The 25,999-nt window shown below is 33.0% G+C and overlaps 1 protein-coding gene across 1 annotated transcript in view; it reads right to left on the minus strand.

Annotated features, from left to right (window-relative positions):
• Positions 1-25,999, minus strand: part of LOC136037956 (uncharacterized) — a 247,985-nt gene that overhangs the window by 87,120 nt on the left and 134,866 nt on the right. The window contains exon 7 of the mRNA XM_065720843.1: positions 24,422-24,550. Coding sequence (XP_065576915.1) covers positions 24,422-24,550 — 129 coding nt within the window. The remainder of the gene's footprint in view (positions 1-24,421; positions 24,551-25,999) is intronic.

A 25,999-nucleotide genomic window follows, 5' to 3' on the forward strand; every position in this document is an offset into this window, starting at 1 on the left:
TTTGATTAAAATAAAGCTATGCAGGAGTCTAGGTATTTAAGGAAACTTAAAAATACTTTTCCTGGATCAATTTAAAAAAAAAAAAAAACAAGAGCTAAGAGCTCATAAGGCACTTGTGACGAGGCGAGAAGAGCTAAGAGCCAAGAGATCATATGATATGAGCTCTAACAAAATTCTGTGAATCAATAGATTGGTTTAAAAAGGAAAATAAGAGGCTTAATGCCGGTCAGGATTTAAAATAAGAGCTCTGAGTCACGATGTCCTTCTAAATATCAAAATTCATTAAGATCCGATCACCCACTCGTAAGTTACAAATACCTAATTTTTTCTAATTTTTCCTCTCCCTTTAGCCCCCCAGATGGTCGAATCTGGGAAAACGACTTTATCAAGTGAAATTGTGCAGCTCCCTGACACGCCTACCAATTTTCATCGTCCTAGCACGTCCAGAAGCACCAAACTCGCCAAATCACTGAACCCCTCCCCCAACTCCTCCAAAGAGAGCGAATCCAGTACGATTCTGTCAATCACGTATCAATGACATTTGTTTATTCTATCCACCAAGCTTCATCCCGATTCCTCCACTCCAAGTGTTTTTACAAGATTTTCCCCTCCAACTCCCCCCAATTTCATCAGATCCGGTCGGGATTTAAAATAACAGCTCTGAGACACAATATCATTCCAAACATCAAATTTCATTAAGATCCCATCACCCACTCATAAGTTAAATCATTACTTCATTTTTCTGAATTAACCGGTTGCAAAATAACCGGTTACTTCATTTTTTCTATTTTTTCTGAATTAACCGGTCCCCCACTCCCCCCAGATGGTCAAATCGGGAAAACGACTATTTCTAATTTAATCTGGTCCGGTCCCTGATATGCTTGCCAAATTTCATCGTCCTAGCTTACCTGGAAGTGCCTAAAGTAGCAAAACCGGGACCGACAGACAGACCGACAGAACGACAGAGTTTGCGATTGCTATATTTCACTTGTTTAATACCAAGTGCCATAAAAACTCTTCTCATTGCTTAATCTAATCTTATGTTTCTTACTGTCCAATAGTGTGGATGTTAACCTTGCCTTCACTGTTAAAACCACTTTCTAAGGTTTGCAAAAAAGCTAGAAACCTCATTCAGAAAACAAATCGTTCAGGAGTTATCCCATTACTTGATCTGGAGTCACTGTATATTCTTTCGTGTGGATGTTTTACTTTTTCTCAGCTTCATAATGACCTCTCCTGGTCCTCAGTGATCCGCCATCTTTTACCTCTGATCAGAATAATTATAATCTTCGCAATACAAAAAATTATATCCAGGTTCCTTTTACTCCTTGTTTGGTCAGATTTTAGTCCTTTAATGGCGAGTCATAATGTATGGAAAAAGTTGCCCGAATCAGCTCGAAGGTGCCGCTCATTCGGTTTGTTAAAAAAAAAAAAAAAAACATTAAAAATTCTTTGGTTTCTTAGAAGTTATTTTATTTATATATATATATATATATATATATATATATATATATATATATATATATATATATATATATATATATATATATATATATATTTACTATTATTTTATTGGAGTCTATTTAATCTATTTAATTAATTTAGTCCATTCAATCAATTTAGTTTTGTTTTCTATAGTTTTTATTTTGTTTATATTTTCTTTTCTTCTTCTTTTTGCTCTCCTCTCTCAGTGATTATTTTAATTTTTTTTTGGTTTTTCTTCTCTGAGTAAGTGACTTGTTTGTCTTACCCCTTCTTTACAGGCTAATGAGCCTTTGGGGGAAAAGTAAAATGTAACATTGTATGTGTATTTCATGATGAATAAATCTTATCTTATGTTAAATTTTTCGCTAATTTAGAATCGATTCGCTATCTCAGACTTTTCAATCTATAACTTTTCCTCCCTCTTTGGGACAAAATTGTTTTGTGCCACATATGGCAGGAAAAGCCACCTTGCTGTGCTTTTTGCTACTTAACAAGGGCACGAGAACTTTCAATTTCTGTTCGAATAAGCCTTCACTCAATTTTTTGGGATTAATGGCTCGATGAGGTCATCCGTGGAAAAAAGAAAATAAATACACATTCATATATTTACTATTATTTTATTGGAGTCTATTTAATCTATTTAATTAATTTAGTCCATTCAATCAATTTAGTTTTGTTTTCTATAGTTTTTATTTTGTTTATATTTTCTTTTCTTCTTCTTTTTGCTCTTCTCTCTCAGTGATTATTTAAAAAAAAATTTGGTTTTTCTTCTCTGAGTAAGTGACTTGTTTGTCTACCCCTTCTTTACAGGCTAATGAGCCTTTGTGGGAAAAGTAAAATGTAACATTGTATGTGTATTTCATGATGGATAAATCTTATCTTATGTTAAATTTTTCGCTAATTTAGAATCGATTCGCTATCTCAGACTTTTCAATCTATAACTTTTCCTCCCTCTTTGGGACAAAATTATTTTGTGCCACATATGGCAGGAAAAGCCACCTTGCTGTGCTTTTTGCTACTTAACAAGGCCACGAGAGCTTTCAATTTCTGTTCGAATAAGCCTTCACTCAATTTTTTGGGACTAATGGCTCGATGAGGTCATCCGTGGAAAAAAGAAAATAAATACACATTCATGACCATTCTTCTTGGAAAAGTAAATGCAAAATATCGTTTTTTAGATAGGGTGGGGGGGGGAGGTTGTAGCTTCAGCGTAAAGGTTTTCTAAAATACCTATTTTGACAGTGTAATTTTTACCAGTTTCGCTTCCATTTTTGGGGTGTTTTGCCTTTTTCTTAAAGATAAGCGAATTTTTCAAGCTGGCTACTTTCTTGCACAATTCCTTACTCCCCAACTATTTGATACTGCTACTTAATTTCTGCTCGTTAAAGGCTTTAATATCGCTCTGTACTTTTATTAGGAAAGATTTGTTCTCGTAAAATACATCTTCTTTAAGTTGATGTCTGTTTTTTTTTTTTTTTTTTTTTTTTATACTTTATGTTAATGTTAAAATTGCTTTCGAACCTGTTCCACAAAACAGTCACCCTTACCTTTTAAATCTAGTGGTTCGAACAATAGTCAATAATATTTGCCCCTGTTCAATTTACTTTCATTGATTGGACTCACGCCCCTTTACTTTCGTGCCCTTCAATTCAATTAAGACGCGGGGAACTTTTTGTTCTTAATAGAGGGTAGATAACACTGTTTATGAAGTGGCCAAAAGTGGGTCATCAGAAATTGGAATTATGAAAACAGCATACAATTCAGGGGTGCCTGATCATGAAATGTCAGAAGAGAGGAAAGGTGTATAATAGGGCTTGAAATGTTTAATTTCCTGTCAGAACGACACTTTTTAACATTTAAGGCCCGAGACACACTTGTTTTACCAAAAGTTTTTTGTTTTTGTTTTTCTGAGGGTTTTCTCAGAGGGGTTTAGGATAGAATCATGACGGACTCACTGAGCGGAAAAAAAAACAACAAAAAAAGACACTTTTGATGGTTAGGACTAATCTTGATGAAACTTATATATTTAAAAGCAGCATTAAAATGCAATTATTTTGATGTAGCTATTGGTATCAAAATTCCATTTTTTAGAGTTTCGGTTACTATTGAGCCAGGTCGCTCCTTACTACAGTTTGTTACCACGAACTGTTTGATACAGCTCTCTAATTTTCTTCGATTTTTTTTTCTTTTTAAGAAAAACAACTTCGCAATACTATACATGGTGCAAAAAAAAAGTACAAAATGGAGAGTAAACAGTCGAAAAGGTGTAAATTTGAAAGGTGAAATCCTTCAAAGAATAAAACTGCACAAAAAAAGAAGATCAAATATTTTAACGCATTCATTCCATGAAGTTATCTTGAATAACAAAAATAAAACATTTCAAAGCAAAGTCTCATTGTGATAGAAAAATTCGATTCCTCCTTTCGAATATATAAAAAAATAAAATAAAAATGTCTATTGAACTCGTTATGCCTACCGCGGTGCAAAGAAAAAGTTCAAATTTGTTACTTAATGTTGCCATAGCTGTCTGTGCTTTAACACCAAACTACAATTTCACACTTTAAGCTCTTGTAAGATTTTCCTGTATAACATCCACCAATCTCCATGGAACATTTACAACAATAAAAAATATTTCTGTCAGAACATAATTCTTTGTCATGCCAAGAGCGACCATTATATCCTTTATTGTCAAAATTACTGTCATTGTACCAAAAAAACTGTAATAACTAGGAATTAGATAATAGCAAGTTTAAAAAACAAATTCCTGGACGAAGTGACAAAAAGAAAGAATAATTTGATCTAGAAAGAAGTAGCAAAAGCTTATCATTAAACTTAGTATGTTTCTAGCTTTCAAACTACATCATGAAAACCGGGTCTTGGATTTGAAAAATAGTAAACAAATAACAATATCTTTTTTTCTTAAAATATATGTCAGGCTTGTGAATTTATTCTTATTAATTTGTGTTCTGTTCTTTCTATCTTGTGTAAAGAATGTTATAGATTATTCCTTTTATGCCAGATTTCTTCGCAATCTACTCTTTGAGTAGGTTGCATTTTAAGCTCTTGTAAGATTTCCCTTTATAACATCCAACTATCTCCATGGAACATTTACAACAATAAACAAATATTTCTGCCAGAACATAATTCTTTGTCATGCCAAGAGCGGTCATTATATCCTTTATTGTCAAAATTACTGTCATTGTCCAAACAAAAAAACTGTAATAACTAGGAATTAGCTAATAGCAAGTTTAAAAAACAAAATTCCTGGACAAAATAACAAAAAGAAAGAATAAGTAGATCTAGAAAGTTTGCTTGTTTTTTTGTGTCACAGTTCCTTTCTCTTTCGAATATACGGTTAATAAGTTATATAATTTATGGTCGATCTTATATGCGAAAAATTTAGTGATAAAAATACTACAGGAATTGCAAAAAACAAGAAGCATTAGCCGTAAAAAACGGCTTAAAACATTAAGCCGTAAAAAGTCGGCTTAATGAAAAATAATTAGTCAGGTAATATCCGGTTAAATAATTATCGTGATAAAACAGTAATTAGTAGGATAATACGAAATGTCACACTCAAACATATTCTATCAACTTAAAAATTCCCTTTTAGAAAACGTGTCAAATACCTTGTTGGATTTGAAGGTCAGCGTTAAGGTTGAAGAAAAAAAAAAACTCAAGAAGGATTTTTCGAATATAACCGAATTATTCTGTATGTTATCTCTTTTCGTACCGAAATAAAAAGTTGCATATAGATATAGATCAAAATGCAAAATTCGGGCACCTGATCTAGGACAGAATTCTGATGCGAGAATTTTCACACGTAAGATCTAAGAGTCTAATTTCGACTCAAGGACCATATCTGGAATACACAAAGATACCTATTTTTGGCGCGGTCCATTTTACAGTCCAGACTTGACTTCAGGTCTCTCAAAAACACAGATTGAAAATCACTGTAGGGCTATGATCAAACAGTTCGAAATTCAAAAAGTAACAGACCTTTAAAAAACGAAATTTCGATAATAATAGATACATCAAAAGAATTAGTCATTTATGCTAATTCCAATTATATATAAATCATTCAGTTTAATGTTATCCTTCAAAAGCTTCGAGTCTGCGAAATTTAACTAAATTTGAAAGGGGAAAAACGCAACCAAAAACTCAAACGATCGTAATTAAAACCTCACCATCAAATTCAGCATACCAGAGAACTATTCTGTAAAGGTTTCATGCTCTTTTCTACAAAATGGGGATTTTTTTTTGCCAGAAAAAAGATTACGGATGTATGTATAATTTCTTTTCCCAAGGAGACTGTATCGCGCCAATAGTCCTAAAAGATTGAGAGAGGGCTCATTCAAACGGAATTCGAAAGTTCTAGTGCCATTTTTGAGTGACCAAAGAGATTACAACTACTACTACTACTGCTGCTGACATCTCACCACAGCACCAAGCCACCTGAAGCCAACACAGCTACGCACACTCCTCCTCCATCCCAATCTATTAAGCCTCCCTCTTTACACCCTCACAAGAATTTCCCATTCCCCTTAAATATTTCTTTATGACCCACGTCCCTTTTACGCCCAAAGACATCTGATCAAAATGTTGGCATAGCCATTCGATTCAACAGAGGCAAAATTCAAATAAATATGGACATGACCTCCACAGCCCTGGGGAAAGTGCTATAAGTTATATATTTTGCCCATTATTTACATATAGTATTTGTTGCTGGAAAATATATAGGAATTTTTTGGGCGAAATTCCATGAAATTTTGGGGGGTTTCATGGGAAGAATTTTCTTCGGGGAGAAAACTTTCCAAGGGAATTTTCCAGGAGAAAACACACGCGGAAGGGAAGGAAATCCAACTAAAATTAAGGATAAACATTAAAACTTAAAACCAACAGAAATCATTCTGTATATGAGGGGTTGCCACTTCCTCAACCATCACTCTTTACGCTTAAGTTTGAATTTTTGACAATTCTGACAATTTGTTTGTCAAAAAAGAAGTTTGACAATTCTTTAAGAAAGACAGCTTAAACACAAATGCCGCTGAGTTTGAATCTGAAGGATCTTTAAAGAACTTTAAAACTGAAACATAAAGAGCGAGGGTTGAGGAAGGGGCAGCCCCACACAACATACAGAACAGTCTTAGTTCGTTTTAAGTTCTAATGTTGTTCAAGTTCTGAGTTCTAATGTACTTTCAGTTGAAAAAACTTGTTTGTTTTATTTTTATTTAATTTCAATAAGGTTCAAATGTATCGATGCAAACCTCGTTTTACTAAGTCTATTTGAAGCGTATCATCCCCGGAAGCACTTACCTTTCAACCGTCTTATCGGAATAGCTACCTCGAAATGTCGATTCTATTATCACGTGGGACTATAGGGCCGCCTGTGGATAGATCAGGCATTGAAGTGGTAGGGGAAAGCCCTTAAAAAGCCATTAGAACTTTGTTTTGCGTCCAAACGACCCGTTTCCCAAGTTTCTACAAGTAAAGGAACACCAAATGCATGACAGGCTACTCGGTCTAAATCAACGCTACTGCTTCGCTGACGACTGTAACATCTTCTAATTTTGAATAAGGATCGAACCAAATTATCCATCATTGCCTTTTGTTATCTAGTAGCAACTAATGAAAAAAAGAGTGCTGAAAAGCCCCATCAGAGATGAAAAACAATATAAATTTTTTTCATACAGCTTAATTGTATTCCATTTATCATCGCGACATCACAAGAACAAGGATAAATTATTATTCGATGGCAAAAAGTGTTACTATTACTTGCAAGGGAGAATAGACGGGAATCAATCGTGTCCCTAATTTTAAACTCAATTCTTCTTTAGAAGCAAACAACAAGTCTTAATCCCTCCGTTGATGGGAAATAAAGGTGTCATTTTAAGGAAAATTGCTGATTAAAAGAAGACCATCATAACAATGGAGAAAACAATACAAGATAAGATTCTTAGAAATGAGCAGCAAGTATAAAACTATTTTAGGCAAGGGACTTCCAGTTCGGTGATCACAGACAAAAGGTGATAACTGTAGAAAGAGCCGTCATGGATCTTAGATATATTCAATGGTAGAGACAAATAGGTTTCAGATGACAGACAATGATATTACTTGCCCTTGATGACCGGTCATCTTGTTTTTCGATTAACTTCAAGATTTTACCTTTGCCTTTGCCACATTTTACCTTTATCACATCAGGGCATGACGGTATCCAGGATTTTGTTTGGAGGGTGGGGGAGGGGCGATAAAACAAAATTTTATATGCAATGATTTGTTTACATGTATTGATGTTACTTTTGTACAAGCTGTACAAAATTTTAGATGAGAAAGGGGTGTTTACTTAGGGCAAACCCCCACCCCCAGAACCGGCTTGTTCAGGGTATCCTCTTTTGTCCTTTTCCTCCTTGACATATTTTTATTTGTGTTTCTATTTTAACAACTGAATGATTTTTGTTGCAGTTTTGTTCCTTCTATACGAATAGAGCCCTAAATTGGCTAAACGTTTCTCTTTAAGTGATAATCCATCAGCTTTTTTATTTTCACAAAATTTTATAGTAGAAATCCAATCTATATAAAGTCGGCCTAGGTTAGTTTGGAAAAATCTTAGCAAGTTAAATAGGCTAGCTGCATTAATCTGGTATACCTACAGTGGATACAATTCTGCTTTCTTTATCTCCCCTCCTTTTTAAAATAGCCTACCTGAAAGACCAGTATGCTGCAGCTTTGGGCCAAATTAACTCGTCGAAAGCTAGATGGTGTTAAAGGTTTTCTTTTCAATATTCCCATCCGTTTCCACTTTTATGAGTTTACCAAACTCTTCGCCTTGCCCTGTGATTCTTACAGATTGCCCAGTGTACATATATATGCCCTAGTTTTCAAGATATCTTTGGGCCACTATTACATAGATGGCTGTTAGGCATGAAATAAGCCTGCAAGCCTTACGCGGCTCTCTACTTTCTATTTACAAAAGAATCGGTTACAGCAATATACCAAGAGAAATGTTATAGCGGGAGCTCTATACTGGGCCGTAGCGAGGATTTTTCCTCGTGGGGTTGGTACCAAAAAACTTTTGAAGACGCATCACAAATTTGTTTATATACATTTTTTCGAGTTTCACAAAATTTCAGGGGGGGGGGGGTTAAACCTCCTCCTGGACACGCCCCTGAATCTATAGTACCTATTTTTTTACATATCCAGAAAGTTTTGATAAAAGTGGATATTTTGTAGCTTTTTTTTTCATCAAACCTTGACAATCAGCTCTCAGTACTCATTCTATTGTAAGTACGGCGGCACATATAAATAATAAATAAAAAAACAAGTTTTTTTTAACGGCAAGTAAGGAGCAACATTAAAGCTTAAAACGAGCAGGAATTAATCCATATATGAAAGGGGTTGTCCCCTCCTCAACGCCTGGCTGTTTACGCAAAAGTTTGACTCCTTCTCACAACCCTACTTTTTAAAACAATAACAAATTTTACCATAAAGAGCGGGGCGTTGAGGAGGGGATAATCCCTTTCATATACGGAATTAAATAAAAAAAACAAAACAAGTTATTTTAACTGCAAGTAAGGAGCGACATTAAAACTTAAAACGAAAAGAAATTACTCCGTATATGAAAGAGGTTGTCCCCTCCACATCACCTCACTCTTTACGCTAAAGTTTGAGTCACAAATCTCCTTTTTAAAACAATTAGCGTAAAGAGCGAGGCGTTGTGGAGAGGACAACCTCTTTCATATACGGAGTAATTTCTGTTCCCAGATACTTTTATAGTCGTGTTCATTCGAAAAAGAAAATGGAACTTTTTGTGTCACCTTTACTCAATTAGATTTAACATTTCTTTAATATTTCAATTGAACCAGGCAAACCCCAACGACAAGTGAGGACATCAAAGAAGAAGAAAGGGATAAACAAACGGGAAATGAATCCTGCCTTTAAAACAAGGATTTCATTATCAAATTTATGTTGCATCTCCATGCTTGGCTTCTGCCCGTTGGTTTCTTCCCTGTCTATGTAAAAAAAAAAATAACTATATATAAAAAACTAACGAACATTTGAACATTAATGTTCCAAAACAAAATGTATTTCAGTCAAGCTACTTTCCATCTTAACCACTTCTCGGCTGCCGTAAAACAGACGAGGTTACCATCTGTTGCACGAAAATGCTATTTTATGACTATTGCAGTCAATTTTTTGACAGTAGCACTGAAAATCGCTGTGTAGCAAGCAAATTTGGCAATTGTAACACTTTAGGAGCTGACCGAGGTGGCAACCATGAAAATAGACACTCCATAAAACATAAGTTTTTATTTACTTCCCATTTCAGAAAGAACTTCATTTTTCGCAAAGGCACTCTCGCCTGCTTAAGACACAGCAGAAAAAAGGAGTGATAACGAAGTGCATCATCGGCTAGAGCCTACTCCTGTTAAGACAGTGTCTGTCTTTCGATATAATTGTTTTGTTCCAAACTTAAATCAAAATAATTTTTTTTTCTTATTTCTATTAAAAAGCTCTGCATCGCTGTTTGTGTTCAGCGTAAATGGCAGTTTTATCAGTATGAATTTACATTCCATTTTTCGATGTTACATTGTATTTCTTTAGTGAAAGTGACATAAAAGTTTCTCGAGTTCTTCGCCACAAGATGTTTTTTCAAACACTTCGTGGTAACGAACTTTACGTAAGGAGCGGACCAGCTCAATAGTAACCGAACTCTAAAAAGCGGAATTTTGATGCTAATATATATATATATATATATACTAGCTGTTGGGGTGGCGCTTCGCGCCACCCCAACACCTAGTTGGTGGGGGCGCTTCGCGCCCCCCCCAAGCCCCCCCGCGCGCGTAAGTCGTTACGCGCCATAATAGTTACGCGCCATTGTAGTTGTGTCCCTATGTCCCACCTGTGAATATAGATATATATATATATATATATATATATATATATATATATATATATATATATATATATATATATATATATATATATATATATATATATATATATATATATATATATATATATATATATATATATATATATATATATATATATATATATATATGGTTTTAACTACGTAAAACTTGCGAATATACAACATTCTTTGCTGTCCCATTGTCTTTGCATATAAATAGATTGTCAGGTTTACCGACTCTTGAACATGCAACATATAATGGTCCATGGGAAAACAATCTGTATTCAGATCTATACCTCATGATTCTAATGATTGCCCTTGAGCTTTGTTGATGGTGATTGCTAATCGACCATTCCCTGTCCCGGTGTCCCGGTCGTCATTTATATCCCCCTGTTTCCCCCGGTGTCCCCGTTGTAGTTGTGTCCCTGTGTCCCGGTCGTCATTTATATTCCCTGTGTCCCGGTCGTCATTTGTATCCCGGTGTCCCGGTCTGTATATACATTCGTTTTTTAGTTTTGTTTTTCTCCTTTATTTTTTTCCTTTTTTTTCTTTTTTAGTTTATTTAGATTTTTAGATTTTTTAGTTTTTTTTATTAGTTTTTAGTTTTTTTTCTTTTTAGTTTTTTTGTAGTTTTACCTTCTTTTTAGTTTTGTTAGTTTTTTTTTTTTACTTATGTCCTGGTCGTCATTTATACTCCCTGTGTCCCGGTGCTTTGTTGATTGCTAATCGAACATTCCTTTTGTCCTGGTCGCTTTCTCTTTGAGTGTCGTCATTTATTTTTTTATTTTTTAGTTCTTTTAGTTTTTACCTTTATTAGTTTTTTTTAGTTTTTTAGATGAAAATTTTTTTTAGTTTTTTCCTTTTTTTCTTTTTAGTTTTTTATTGGTTTTTACCTTTATTTTAGCTTATTTTTCAGGTTTTTTCCTTTTTTGTTATTTTTTTTTATTTTTTATTTTTTTTAGTTTTTTACCTTTTTTTAGTTTTTTTAGTTTTTTAGCTTTTTTACTTTTTTATTAGTTTTTTTTGTAGTTTTTGCCCTTTTTTAGTTTTTTCAGTTTTTTTTTTTAGTTTTTTATTGGTTTTTACCTTTATTTTAGCTTATTTTTCAGTTTTTTCCTTTGTTTTAGTTTTTTTTAGTTTTTAGTTTTTTTAGTTTTTTACCTTTTTTTAGTTTTTTTAGTTTTTTAGCTTTTTTATTTTTTTTATTAGTTTTTAGTTTTTTTTGTAGTTTTTGCCTTTTTTTAGTTTTTTTAGTTTTTTAGCTTTTTTCATTTATACTCCCTGTGTCCCGGTGCTTTGTTGATTGCTAATCGAACATTCCTTTTGTCCTGGTCGCTTTCTCTTTGAGTGTCGTCATTTATTTTTTTTATTTTTTAGTTCTTTTAGTTTTTACCTTTTTTAGTTTTTTTTAGTTTTTTAGATGAAAATTTTTTTTAGTTTTTTCCTTTTTTTCTTTTTAGTTTTTTATTGGTTTTTACCTTTATTTTAGCTTATTTTTCAGTTTTTTCCTTTTTTTATTTTTTTTTATTTTTTATTTTTTTTAGTTTTTTACCTTTTTTTAGTTTTTTTAGTTTTTTAGCTTTTTTACTTTTTTTATTAGTTTTTAGTTTTTTTTGTAGTTTTTGCCCTTTTTTAGTTTTTTCAGTTTTTTTTTTAGTTTTTTATTGGTTTTTACCTTTATTTTAGCTTATTTTTCAGTTTTTTCCTTTTTTTTAGTTTTTTTTAGTTTTTAGTTTTTTTAGTTTTTTACCTTTTTTTAGTTTTTTTTAGTTTTTTTAGTTTTTTAGCTTTTTTATTTTTTTTATTAGTTTTTAGTTTTTTTTGTAGTTTTTGCCTTTTTTCATTTATACTCCCTGTGTCCCGGTGCTTTGTTGATTGCTAATCGAACATTCCTTTTGTCCTGGTCGCTTTCTCTTTGAGTGTCGTCATTTATTTTTTTTCTTTTTTAGTTCTTTTAGTTTTTACCTTTTTTAGTTTTTTTTAGTTTTTTAGATGAAATTTTTTTTTAGTTTTTTCCTTTTTTTCTTTTTAGTTTTTTATTGGTTTTTACCTTTATTTTAGCTTATTTTTCAGTTTTTTCCTTTTTTTATTTTTTTTTTTATTTTTTTTAGTTTTTTACCTTTTTTTAGTTTTTTTAGTGTTTTTAGTTTTTTAGCTTTTTTACTTTTTTTATTAGTTTTTAGTTTTTTTTGTAGTTTTTGCCTTTTTTTAGTTTTTTCAGTTTTTTTTTAGTTTTTTATTAGTTTTTACCTTTATTTTAGCTTATTTTTCAGTTTTTTCCTTTTTTTTAGTTTTTAGTTTTTTTAGTTTTTTACCTTTTTTTAGTTTTTTTAGTTTTTTAGTTTTTTAGCTTTTTTATTTTTTTTATTAGTTTTTAGTTTTTTTTGAAGTTTTTGCCTTTTTTTAGTTTTTTTAGTTTTTTAGCTTTTTTATTAGTTTTTAGTTTTTTTTGTAGTTTTTGCCTTTTTTTAGTTTTTTTAGTTTTTTAGCTTTTTTATTTTTTTTATTAGTTTTTAGTTTTTTTGGTAGTTTTTGCCTTTTTTTAGTTTTTTCAGTTTTGACGTCACCTGATCCAGTTTTTTCAGGTGACGTCACCTGATCCATCCACAGACAGACAGACAACTTATTTTTATATATATAGATATATATATATATATATATATATATATATATATATATATATATATATATATATATATATATAAGAATTTGCTTTTATGCTGATTTCAAATATATGAATTTCATTAGGCTTTGTATTACCTATCAAAGGTTACGAACCTGAGAAAATTTGCATGTTTTTCAAAAAAAGGGGAAAACGACCCCTAAGAGTCAAGCGATCTTAATGAAAATCACACCATCAGATTCAGCGTATCAGTGAACCCTTCTAGATATGTTTCAAGCTCCTATCTGTAAAAATATGGAATTTTATAATTTTTGCCAGAAGAAAGATCACGGATGAACATCCTAGAATATTGGAAAAGGGCTCATTCGAACGGAAATTCAAATTTCTAGTGCCGTTTTTAAGCGACCAAAAAATTGGAGGGTGATTAGACCCCCTCCCCGCCCCTTTTTCCCAAAACCGTCCGTACGGAACGCTCGTTCACACCTACCTGATAGGAACATTTTTTTTTGTCACCGTGGATAAAAAAAAGCGAACATTTGAAGTGTCAATCAATTAAATAAACCACTGCCTATCTACCTCGACACGAGATGTTACTCCAGCAAAGGTACTTTCATCAAACAGTTCGTGGTAACGAACTAGCAAGGAGCGACCCGGCTCAATAGTAAACGAAACTCTAAAAAACGGAATTTTGATACTAAAAAATAAATCAAAAGATTTGAATTTTCATGCAGATTTAAATATTTAATTTTCATCAAATTTAGTCTTTGTCATCAAAAGTTACGAGCCTGAGAAAATTTGTCTTATTTAGGAAAATAGGAGGAAAAACCCCCTGAAAGTTCATAGAATCTTAACGAAAATCACACCATGGCATTCAGCTTATAAGAGAACCCTGTTGCAAAAATTTCAAACTCCTATGTACAAAAATGTGGAATTTCGTATTTTTTGCCAGAAGAAAGATCACGAGTGCGTGTTTATTTGTTTGTTTTGTTTTTTTTTTCCAGGGGTCATCGTATCGACCAAGTAGTCCTAGAATAACGCAAGAGGGCTCATTCTAACGGAAATGAAAAGTTCTAGTGCCCTTTTTAAGTGACCAAAAAAATTGAAGGGTACCTAGGCCCCCTCCCTATAAACTCCATTAAAACTTAAACGAACAGAGATTATTACACATATGAGCAGTTATTCTCCTCCTAAATACCCCGCTCTTTATTCTAAAGTATTTTTAGTAATTTCAACTATTTATTCTACGGACTTTCTGATTCAGGGGTCAAAACTTAAAGAATTGGGACAAAACTTGAGCTTTAGTGTAAAGAGCGAGGTATTAACGAGGGGACAAACACCCTCATATACATAATAAAAATATAAAAAATATAGAAGTTTGTTACGTAAGTTAATGCTTAAGTTACGTATATTTATTACTAATAAAAACGTTCGTTAAAATTAAAAGTTCTAGTTGTCTTTTTAAGTAACCGAAAAATTGGAGGGCGACTAGTCTCCTCCCCCCCCCCGTTATTTCTCACAATCGTCTGATCAAAACTAAGAGAAAGCCATTTAGCCAAAAAAAAGAATTAATATGCAAATTTCATTTTAATAATTTATGTGCGGAGAGCCAAAATCAAACATGCTTTAATTCAAATCGTTCAGAAATTAAATAAGAAAACTAGTTTTTTTTTAACTGAAAGTAAGGAGCGACATTAAAATTTAAAACGAACAGAAATTGTTCCGTGCATGAAAGGGGCTGCTCCCTTCTCAACGCCCCGCTCTTTAGGCTACGCTAAAGTTTTTTACTGTTTAATAAAGTAGAATTGAGAGAAAGAGTCAAACTGTCGCGCAAAGAGCGGGGCGTTGAGAAGGGAACAGCCCCTTTCATAGACGTAGCAATTTCTGTTCGTTTTAAATTTCAATGTCGCTCCTTATTTTCAGTTAAAAAAAACTAGTTTTTTTATTTAATTCTTCAGAACTCGCATCTAGTGTAAACAGGGATACCAAATGTAACACAAAAATACTAGTTTGGTACTATTTCATCATGTGTAGAACTTTAGCATGTGCTACATTGAATGTAGCACTTTTTCACTAATATGATGCGATTAAATATATAATTCATTTCAAAAATCTAAATACATTTAAATACGGGATATGCGTGTGCGAGTACATTTGCAATTCAGCGCTCTGATCAGGTCAGGATACATTTTATTCCTTTACATTAAAAAAGATTTAAGAATTAAACATGTCCACAAAAATTTGGGCAATTGTAGCACTTTAGGAACTGACCTTGGCGGCAACCCTGAGTGTGAAATAGAGCCGACTTTAATCAAACTCTATGAGTGCTCCAGAAAAGCTAAGGTTCTATTTAGTTTCATTTCAGGCGAAGCTTATTTCTTTATTAAAGACATCTGTCATGCCATCCGTACAAGGCAACACAAATTGACGTTTCTCAGAAGAATAAAATAGGAACAATTATAAGCGTCAATATTCTTTAACTAGAGCTAACTTCTTTCAACGTGCACTACACTTTTGGGTATTTTCATCTTATGTCTTGCATAAATCTACATAAATTATATTCTTTTCAATAAATCATCAACACGGTTTTTCTTCTCTATTAATCTCTATTCATAAATTTGTGCTACACTCAAATCACGATTTGATATCTACTTCTTCACATTGCCAGTAGGAATTTACTATGGCTAAGAAACTTTCCATTATTTAATATTTTTGTTGGATTTCTTGGGTGATATTAAATTAGTTACTTATAAAGTTCTCCTCCACGCCATTTTTATTCCGTTTGATAGACATTGGATTCGCATTTATACTTTATATTAAACAGTTTTTTTTTTTTTTTTCTTTTTTTTTACTGTGGACGAAACATGCAAGCATTTGAAGTGTCAATCTACCCAGCACAAGATTCTCGAAATCTTGTACTTTCATTCTCGAAAGTAACATATACATTAAAATGGAGATGACTTTAATCAAACTTTATGAGTGCTACAGGAATGCTAAAATTCTACTTAGTTCCATTTCAGGGAAAGCTTATTCCTTTTTAGATTACATAAAAAAAAACTAGTTTTTTTTAACTGAAAGTAAGGAGCGACATTAAAACTTAAAACGAACAGAAATTACTCCGTATATGAAATAGATTGTTCCCTCCGCAATCCCTCGCTCTTTACGCTAAAGCTTTTAATTGTTTTAAAAAGCAGAATTGTGGCAAAGAGTCAAACTTTAGCGTAAAGAGCGAGGGATTGCGGAGGGAACAATCTATTTCATATACGGAGTAATTTCTGTTCGTTTTAAGTTTTAATGTCGCTCCTTACTTTCAGTTAAAAAAAAACTAGTTTTTTTTAATGTAATTTCTGAACGTTTTTGAATTAATGCATGTTTGATTTTGACTCTCCACACGTAAACTATTCAAATGAAATTTGCATATTAATTCCTTTTTTGGCTAAATGGCTTTCTCTTAGTTTTGATCATACGATTTTGAGAAATATGGGATGGGGAAGGAGGCCTAGTTGCCATGCAATTTTTCCGTTACATAAAAAGGCAACAATTAATTTTAATTTTAACGAATTTTTTTATTAGCAAAAAATATACGTAACTTTAGAATTAACTTACGTAACAAACTTTTATATTCTTTAATTATTATTATGTATATGAGGGGGTTTGTACCCTCGTTAATACCTCGTTCTTTACACTATAAGTTTTGTCCCAATTCTTTAAGAATGACCCCTGAATCAGAAAGGCCGTAGAATAAATAGTTGAAATTACTAAAAATACTTTAGCATAAAGAGCGAGGTATTTATCTCCTCCTAAATACCTCGCTCTTTATGCTAAAGTATTTTTAGAACCCCTCATATGCGTAATAATCTCTGTTCGTTTTAAGTTTCAATGCTGCTTCTTCCTTTCATTTGAAAAAAGTTTTCATGTTTATTTTTCATTGTTTTCTTATAGTAATGCTAGAGAATCCTGCGCCCTTTTCATTGAATTTTTCTTCCCCCATGACAGATTCCTCCAAGGAAAGATCCTCCAACATAGCCCCCTCTCCTCAGCGCCACCCCCAAACAAAATAAAATCCCCCTGAAAACGTCTGTACACTTCCCAATAACCATTACTATATGTAAACACTGGTCGAAGTTTGTAACTTGCAGCCCCTCCCCCAGGGATTGTTGGGGAGTAAGTCACCCCCAAAGACATAGTTATTATGGTTTTCAACTATGCTGAACAAAATGGCAATCTCAAAATTTTGATCCGTTGACTTTGGGAAAAAAATGAGCGTGGGTGGGGGCCTAGATGCCCTCCAATTTTTTTGGTCACTTAAAAAGGGCACTAGAACTTTTCATTTCCGTTAGAATGAGCCCTCTTGCGACATTCTAGGACCACTTGGTCGATACGATGACCCCTGGGGAAAAGAAAAAAAAACAAAAAAAAACAAACAAACAAATAAACACGCACCCGTGATTTGTCTTCTGGCAAAAAATACAAAATTCCACATTTTTGTAGATAGGAGCTTGAAACTTCTACAGTAGGGTTCTCTGATACGCTGAATCTGATGGTGTCATTTTCGCTAAGATTCTACGACTTTTAGGGGGTGTTTCCCCCTATTTTCCTAAATGGGGCAAATTTTCTCAGGCTCGTAACTTTTGATGGGTAAGACTAAACTTGATGAAACTTACATATTTAAAATCAGCATTAAAATGCGATTCTTTTGATGTAACTATTGACATCAAAGTTCAATTTTTTAGAGTTTTGGTTACTATTGAGCCGGGTCGCTCCTTACTACAGTTCGTTACCACGAACTGTTTGATAACTTCGACGACCACACTGCCTTTCAATGACGAAAATATAACAGTTCAAAATAGGAATGAAAGCTTTAAATTGACAGTGAAACAAATATGAAAATTTTTAACTGGATATTTCGGACACATATATATAGAGTCCATCATCAGCTTATTTTACTGCTCATGATGGACACTGTATATGTGTCCGAAATATCCAGTGAAATAAATTTATATTTGTTTCACTGTCAATTAAAAGGTTTCATCCCTATTTTGTACTGTTATATTTTCTTATTCCTTTCCAAAGACATCCGCCATCCCGTCCCTACAAGACAACACAAATTGGCCTTTCTCAGAAGAACAAAATAGGAACGATTCGAAGCGAATGCGCATTACATTTCTAGGTATTTTTGTCTTATTCCTTGCTTCAATCTAAATAAACTATTTGCTTTTTGCAATCACCGCCACGGTTTTTCGTTTTTATTTCTATTCAAAAACCTCTGCAACACCGTTCATGACAAATTTAAATCCTGATTTGATATCTACTTCCTGGATATCGTAGGTAAGAATTTACTATGGCTAAGAAACTTCTGATTATATATACTAGAATAGAAATATGAAATATAAATAGTATACTTTTAACAATTAAAAATACTTAAAATACTTTAAATAAAAAGTATACTTTAATCTAGAATTTTTGTCACATTTCTTTTGTAAAACTGAAATAATTGCTTTTTGAATTTTTTTTTCCCATAATATCCTTTTTTATGATTTTTGATAGATATTGAATCGTCATTCTTAGCAGATCTCAACCACTTTTTTTTTTTTTTTTTTTTTTTTTTTTTTTTTTTTTTTTTTTTTTTTTTTTTTTTTTTACCGTGGATAAAACAAGCGAAAATTTAAAGTGCCAATTGCCAATTATCCTCGTTGCGAGACTTAACTCCTGCCATAATGGAAAGCTTTCGGCATTATTTTTTCAAAGACTTCTACTATTCCATCCGTATTTTCAAAAGAATAAAAGGACAACGAATTTTCGTGTTAATTCTCTTCAGGTAGAACTAACTACCGAATAAAAACGTTCCACTTTGGGCAGATAATTTATTATTTAAATTAAAGTAATTCATTACTTTTTGGAATCATCACTATCATTTTTCATTTTTCTTATTATTTCTATTATATTTTTCTATTACTATTATCCCTATTTATATATCTATATTTCATATTTCTGTTCTATCATATATGTGTTCTTATCATTTTTCCATTCTATTTACATACCTCTATAAAGCCAAGTACGTTAGACATAAATCGAAACTGAAAACTTTCGCATGGACATTTTAGTCAAGCTTTCCATATTTCATACCATTATCTAAACTTCTTTAGCAAAATTAAATTAATTGCCTTTTGTATTTTTCACCACAGCAGTTTATCTTTTTTCTGCCTCCCAATTCATTCCGGACCCCACCCTACTGATACTATTACAAATTACAAACAACTCACTGCAGCACCAAGCCACTTGAGACCAAGAGAGTTGTACTTGCTCCTCCTCCACTCCAATCTATTTAAACTTCGTTCTTTACCCTTCCCATCCCGTCCAGTGAGGACCTACTTTTCGTTTGAACCCGGAAGGACGGCCAAGAAGCACAATCTTCGGCAATCACTCATTATTCATCCATAAAACATGGCCTAGTCATGTTTTATCTTTTATCCATTATAGCCCTGCAAAATAAAAATCAAACCACCTTTTTTTTTCAGCACAGTATATTGTTTGATATACAATAAATCAAACGAGTACCCAAGACTATTCTTCGACAATTCCTCTTGAAAACATAAAACAAACCCTCCTCAGCCTTCCGAAGCGCCCAATGTAATAGCCATACTTGACCTTTGTCATTATTGTGGCTTCCAATATTCTATTCTCAGTTCGCGATCGTCCTTTAATTCCGAACTTTTTTTTAACTGCGGAAAAACACCCCAGGCCTTGGCTATTCTACTTTCATATTACCAGATGAACTTAATGATTTTTTTTTACCTAAAACCACTTCTTCGCCCTCATTTATTCCTAGTCTAAGTGACTTAACCTTCGCAACAGTATTATCAAGCCTATTCTTACACCCTGAATTCTCAAAAATCTCAAAAAATGCTCTGATCTTCCTAAAATTTTTATCTAAGATACTCAAAATCAATTTTTTTTATTTTCACGTGGACAATTCAAGCGAACATTTCAAGTATCAATCATCCTCAACAAACATTTACTCCACCCAAGGTAATTTCCATCTTAACTAAATCTCATCTGCCAGAAAATAAAGCTGACTTTAATCAAACTTTATGAGTACTCAAGATAAACTGAGGACCTATTAAGATCCATATCCGAGAAGGAGCTAATTTTCTAAAGGACCGAAAACCCTGACAACGACAGGGTAATTTGGGGGAGCAGGCTTTGTTATTGGGAGGGAATAACCAGTTTGTTTAAGTGGTCTCTTTATAAAAGCATATCAGATTGGCTAGCAGTTTAGCTTAGATTAATTAATAGCCGTAAAGCAAACTTAATGACTTATTCTTCCGGGGGACGTAAAAAGAAAAATGACAAATATTTTATATGACATATGATGATAAAACAGTTGTACACTTTAACAGACTTGAAGAATAACTAAGGAGACCACACTGCCTTTCACCAAGTTACAACAGTACAACAGTTTTACAAGTATTCAAGGAAATGAGGACTTTTTCAACAGAGATATTGAGAAGGCAAACTTATATATATGAATATGTAAATACATACATATTAGAATATATATATATATATATATATATATATATATATATATATATATATATATATATATATATATATATATCATATAATAGTACTACTACTGCTAAGAACTCATAGCAGCAACAAGCCGCCTGAGGTCAACACGGCTTTGAGGCTTCCCTTTTTACACCCTCCCAAGAAGCTCCCATTCCCCTTAAATTTGTCCTTATAACATCTTCCCACCTCATTCGGGGATGACGCGCTTTTCGTTTGTCAACTAGACAGTTGGACAAAAAGCACAACCTTTGGCACTCAGTAATCCTTCATCCGCAGAACGGATCCTAGTCATCTCTGTCTCTCCTTGTTCTATTTGCTAAATTGTTGTGCCCAAAAGCACATATCCTCCACATTTATATATCTTTTATCTGTCCACAGCTTGAGTATGCTTGCCCGGTGTGACATTTTGGTCTTACGGCGGATCAGTCCGATAGACTAGAAATTATCCAGAAGAGAGCCCTGAGAATTATTTACGGTCAGGTCAAAGTACCTTAGATTCTCCTCCTCAAGGAATTCCACCTCCCTACCTTGGCACCCCGACGTGTTACTCTTTGTACCAATTTCGGAAATAATCTGCGTTGTAACCCACGCTTTCAATGTATTCTCTCATCCCCTTATTGTCTTCCGAAGCCCCTTTTACCCCGATCAAAAGCACAAAAAATCCCAATTTTAAATCCTAATAATGCAAAAACTGAGCGCTACAGAAAGAGCTTTGTTCCAGCGTTTGTTGAAATCATAAATAAACGAAATTTGTAATGCATCACGTTAACGTGTCATTTATATTGTTAATGTGTTAGTTGTTTTGTTTCATTTTTATCTGACAGGCCAGTTGTATTTATCGGTGTATGTTTTTTTATAGTGAACTTATGTTTTTACTTATGGCCCCATTTTTTTTCATTTCACTCATTGTACTCACTGTATTTGACAGGTCAGTTTAATTGACAGGCCATTGCTGTAGGCAATGTTTTAATATTTCACTTATGTAGGCTAGCTGACTGAAGGCAACAAGTTTGGCAGTTTTATGTTGTGAGAGTTTGCTTGATAATAAAGTACTTCTATCACTACCATCCATCATCACATCCTTTCTCTCATTATAACCCTAGAAAGCGGGATTAAACTATTTTGAATGTATTTTTTGAGTTTTTATTAGTTTTTTTTTTATTTTGTTGAAGATGGCTCCTCGGTACACAGCAAAAATAAACGTACAGATTAATTAGTCTCACTGTCTTAATTTAAAAAAGCCAAAGTTATTGGAATTCATTTATCCTAACATAGGGCCTTCAATTGTTACAGGACAGGAAGGGAGAGGGGCAGAGTTCCCTCAACAACCAACGATATTCACTGGGAAGTGGTGAGGCGGAGTCAACTGACACCTATATCCACTCAACCCCCCCCCCCCTCAGACTGGGATAATACACTTTTTGGTATTTTCATTGAAAATAATTTTTTCTAGTATTTTCACTGAAACGAAATTAAAAAAACAACAACATTCACCCCCCCCTCTAAATTCTGAAGAATATATTTTACCAGTAAACGGTAAAAAGAACTGCAAAACAGTAAATAACTTGCATATTGGAAAAAAACGATAAAATACCTAAATAAAATAAAAATCTAACACCCACAGAAAGGGGAAGAATGATAAAAATTCCTTTCGAAGATTTAATAAGGAAAGTGTCATTCAAGTATTTAATTCGAATAAAGTTTTAACCTCTGAAAATTTTTTAAACAATATTTAGAGATCAAAAGATGCCAAACTACCTGGAAATAAGATTTGGAGTAACAAACGGGAAAATATCCACAAAGACAGGATTAGAATTTCTTTATTACTTGGTGAGCTTTGCAATACAAAAGACACAAAATAAGAGAGCACTTTTTTTTCTTTTTTTTTTCTGTGAATGTATAACATAATTATTAGGGAATCCAACAGATGAAAAAGTGTCACCATGTAGACGTTCGAAAAATCTTAATTGGTTTTGGGATTGAACGGTAAAAAGAAAAAACGCTAAAAAGGCAGAAATTAAAAGGGTAAGAAAATTCCGCTGAGAGGAAAAGGACCATTAGGAATTGTTTCAAAGAGTTAATAAGGGAAATTTCATTAAAGCAGTCAGTTTGAAGTAAGTTCTATCGAACTTTAATCAGAGTGAAAGGAAACACAAGAAAGCCATAACTAATAATAAAATCTTCGGCTTCTCTAATAAGCTTTACTTACCAGAAACATTTATGGAAACAAATGGAAATATAAGATATTATGAAAACTAATGGAAACAATTATGAAAATTGAAACTTTCAAAACAAATAAACAAGCAAAGAAAATACCTTATCAATTCAATTTTTAAGAGGTATAAAAGAAAACGACAAAACTATGCTGACATAACATGACGTAAAAACAACTATAAAGCTCAAAAGCTCTTTGAAAATTCAGTAAACTGAAATTAATTAAGGACTGTTGCCATGGACAGGGCACAAGTTATGAAACTTAGAATGTTCTTAAAAACATAATAAACTGAAGGGAGATGCTGTTTCTTCAGAAGAGGTGGAAACAATGTGAAGAACAAAAAGACAAATTGCGTGTTAATTAAGGACGTAACTGAACAGTTTCATTCGTGGAAACCTGCAATTTTTTTTAGCTGGTAAAATAAAAAATTTAAGAGAAATCTAAAAAAGAAGAATTAAAATTTGTGTGTGGTAAAATAAAAAAATATCTAAAAAAGAAACGGCTAAGAATACAAAATCTAGAAACGGAAAATTGTTTATGAGAATGTGGCTCTTGAAGAATTTGAAATAAATTAAGACGGTGACAACAGAGAATTAACTCAAAAGAAATGACATTTAACGCTAACAACAAAGGAAGGTAATATTTATTTTGTTTTCTTTTTTCTTTCAGGAAAGGAGATAAAGTTAATGAGGCAACAGTAAAGAAAAGATCATACTTCAAAATCTGAGAAATTGGGCGAAAAGGCAAACACTTGAACATAAATTTGAATGAAGGATGCATGTGGAGCAATCTTTTATTGGATTTGAAGCATATAAAGTGATAAGCCAGTTAAAAGAAGATTTTGTGTGAAAGGAAACTTTTTACAAACTTTAAAGGAAAACTTGTAGGAAGAAAATAATAACCACACTTAGAAAAAAATTGTAGAAAGAAAATAACAACCACAATTAGAAAAAATTGTAGAAAGAAAATAATAAAGAAATTTCAGCCGAACCGTTGAATAGTAGCCTACGCCTCTCGGAACCCCCTCTACCAGCCGAAGTCCCCTAAAATTGTCAGACACATATCTCCAATATATTCAACGTGGTGAATTTACCATGGCACATATTGGCTTTAACAGCCAAATATAAAAAACTTTAAATTCAGAAAATCAGAGTATCGAACAGGATAAAGTAAACTTCTCAGCCCGACTGTAAAACCCTAAACGTTTATGGGCAGGTTGGGGGCTATTTAGAGTATTAGGCGAAACCCGCCCAAATTTTATTCCCCCTCCCCAAATTAAAACGGAATTGTTTTTGGTGTATTTTCGATGAAAATCCAAAAAAACTTCCCCTCCCCCTTCATAGATTAAAAAAAAAAAACACTTTTTTTTTGCACTTTCGTTAAAAAATTGAAAAACACCTCCCCCTCCCTTCTAATTTCTCGTAAAAATCGCCACCTCTGCTTATATGTGGAAGTCTTTTTTGGAAGAGTTACGACATTTATACTATGGATAAGAAAATTTCTTTATGAAATTTCAGTAGCCTGCTTTTAAAAATTTTTTAAAATTCTATACCCTTTATTTTACTCAATATTTAAGTCGGCATCATGATTAAATCGTTTTGAAAAGAGAATTTACCCATGCCATGGCTTCCTCAAGACTTAATTCTCCATCGCGCGCCATCTGTAAAACACGCCGTCTTTGGGTTTTCGGGTCGGTTGTCAATAACGCAGGCCTGGGGTATATAAGAGCCATTGTTTTGCAATTCTAAAACAAGAAAACGAAAGATTAACATCTTCTGAGAAAATTGTTCTGTCCCGAAAATCGCTTTGTTTTTGTATTTGCGCATTGAAGAGATGGTTCTTTTTAATGATTAAATAAAACACAAGATTTTTAAATGAAAGTAAGGAGCGACATTAAAACTTAAAACGAACAGAAATTACTCCGTATAGGAAAGGGGCTTTTCCTCCTCAACGCCTCGCTCTTTACGCTAAATTTTGACTCTTTCTCTTAACTCTACTTTTTAAAACAGTAAAAACTTTAGCGTAAAGAGCGGGGAGTTGAGCAGGAAAAGCCCCTTTCATATACGGAGTAATTTCTGTTCGTTTTCAAGTTTTAATGTCGCTCCTTACTTTCATTCAAAAAAAAAACTTGTTATTTATTTAATTTCTGGGCGTTTTTGAATTAATTCATGTTTTGATCTTGGCTCTCCGCACATAAATAATTAAAACAAAATTTGCATATTAATTTTTTTTTGGCTAAATGGCTTTCTCAAAGTTTTAATCGGAAGATTTTGAGAAAAAAGGAGCGAGGGAGGGGGCCTAGTTGCCGTCCAATTTTTTGATTACTTAAAAAGGTAACTAGAACTTTTAATTTTTAACGAACGTTTTCATTAGTAAAAAGTATACGTAACTTACGAATTAACCTACTTAACGAACTGCTATATTCGTATGTTTTTATTGCGTATGTGAGGGGGTTCACCCCTCGTCAATACCTAGCTCTTTACACTAAAGCTTAAATTTTGTCCCAATTCCTTAAGAATGACCCCTGAATCACAAAGGCCGTAGAATAAATAGTTGAAATTACTAAAAATACTTTAGCATGAAGAGCGAGGTTACTTTCTTTTGTTATGTTAATAGAATATTATAATAATATTATAATATTATAATAATTTCTGTTCGATTTAAGTTTTAATGTTGCTGTTTACTCTCAGTTGTAAAAACTTGTTTTTTTTATATTTAATTTCTGGTCGTTTTTTTAAATAATGTCAGGGAATCTGGCTCCACCTTCACGGAAAAATCGCTCCTCCCCACACATATATCCTCTAGACAATTCAAACCTGGTAAAAATTTACCCTGGACACATCTCACGCGTAAAATTGAGTCGGCAGAGAAAAACCAAGACATTAGATGAATTTTGTATAAGAATTCCGGCAAGTTCCCCCAGTGTAAAATTTTCTCTCAAAAATTTATTCCCTGGAAACTTCCCTACCTATGGAAATTTTCCTCATGAAAAATACCCCAGCAGAAAATTCGCCCCCACTCCCTGAAAAATGCATGCATACTTCCCAATAACAAGAAATGCAAAACGTAAACAATCGGCAAGTTTTATACCTTCAAGATCTTTCCCCAGGGGCTGTGGTGGGTCATGTTATACCCAAAGGCATAGTTACTGTGTTTTTCAAGTATGCTTAACAAAATGGCCGTCTCAAAATTT

This window comes from Artemia franciscana, chromosome 2 (genome assembly GCF_032884065.1).
Source record: "Artemia franciscana chromosome 2, ASM3288406v1, whole genome shotgun sequence".
Taxonomy (NCBI): domain Eukaryota; kingdom Metazoa; phylum Arthropoda; class Branchiopoda; order Anostraca; family Artemiidae; genus Artemia; species Artemia franciscana.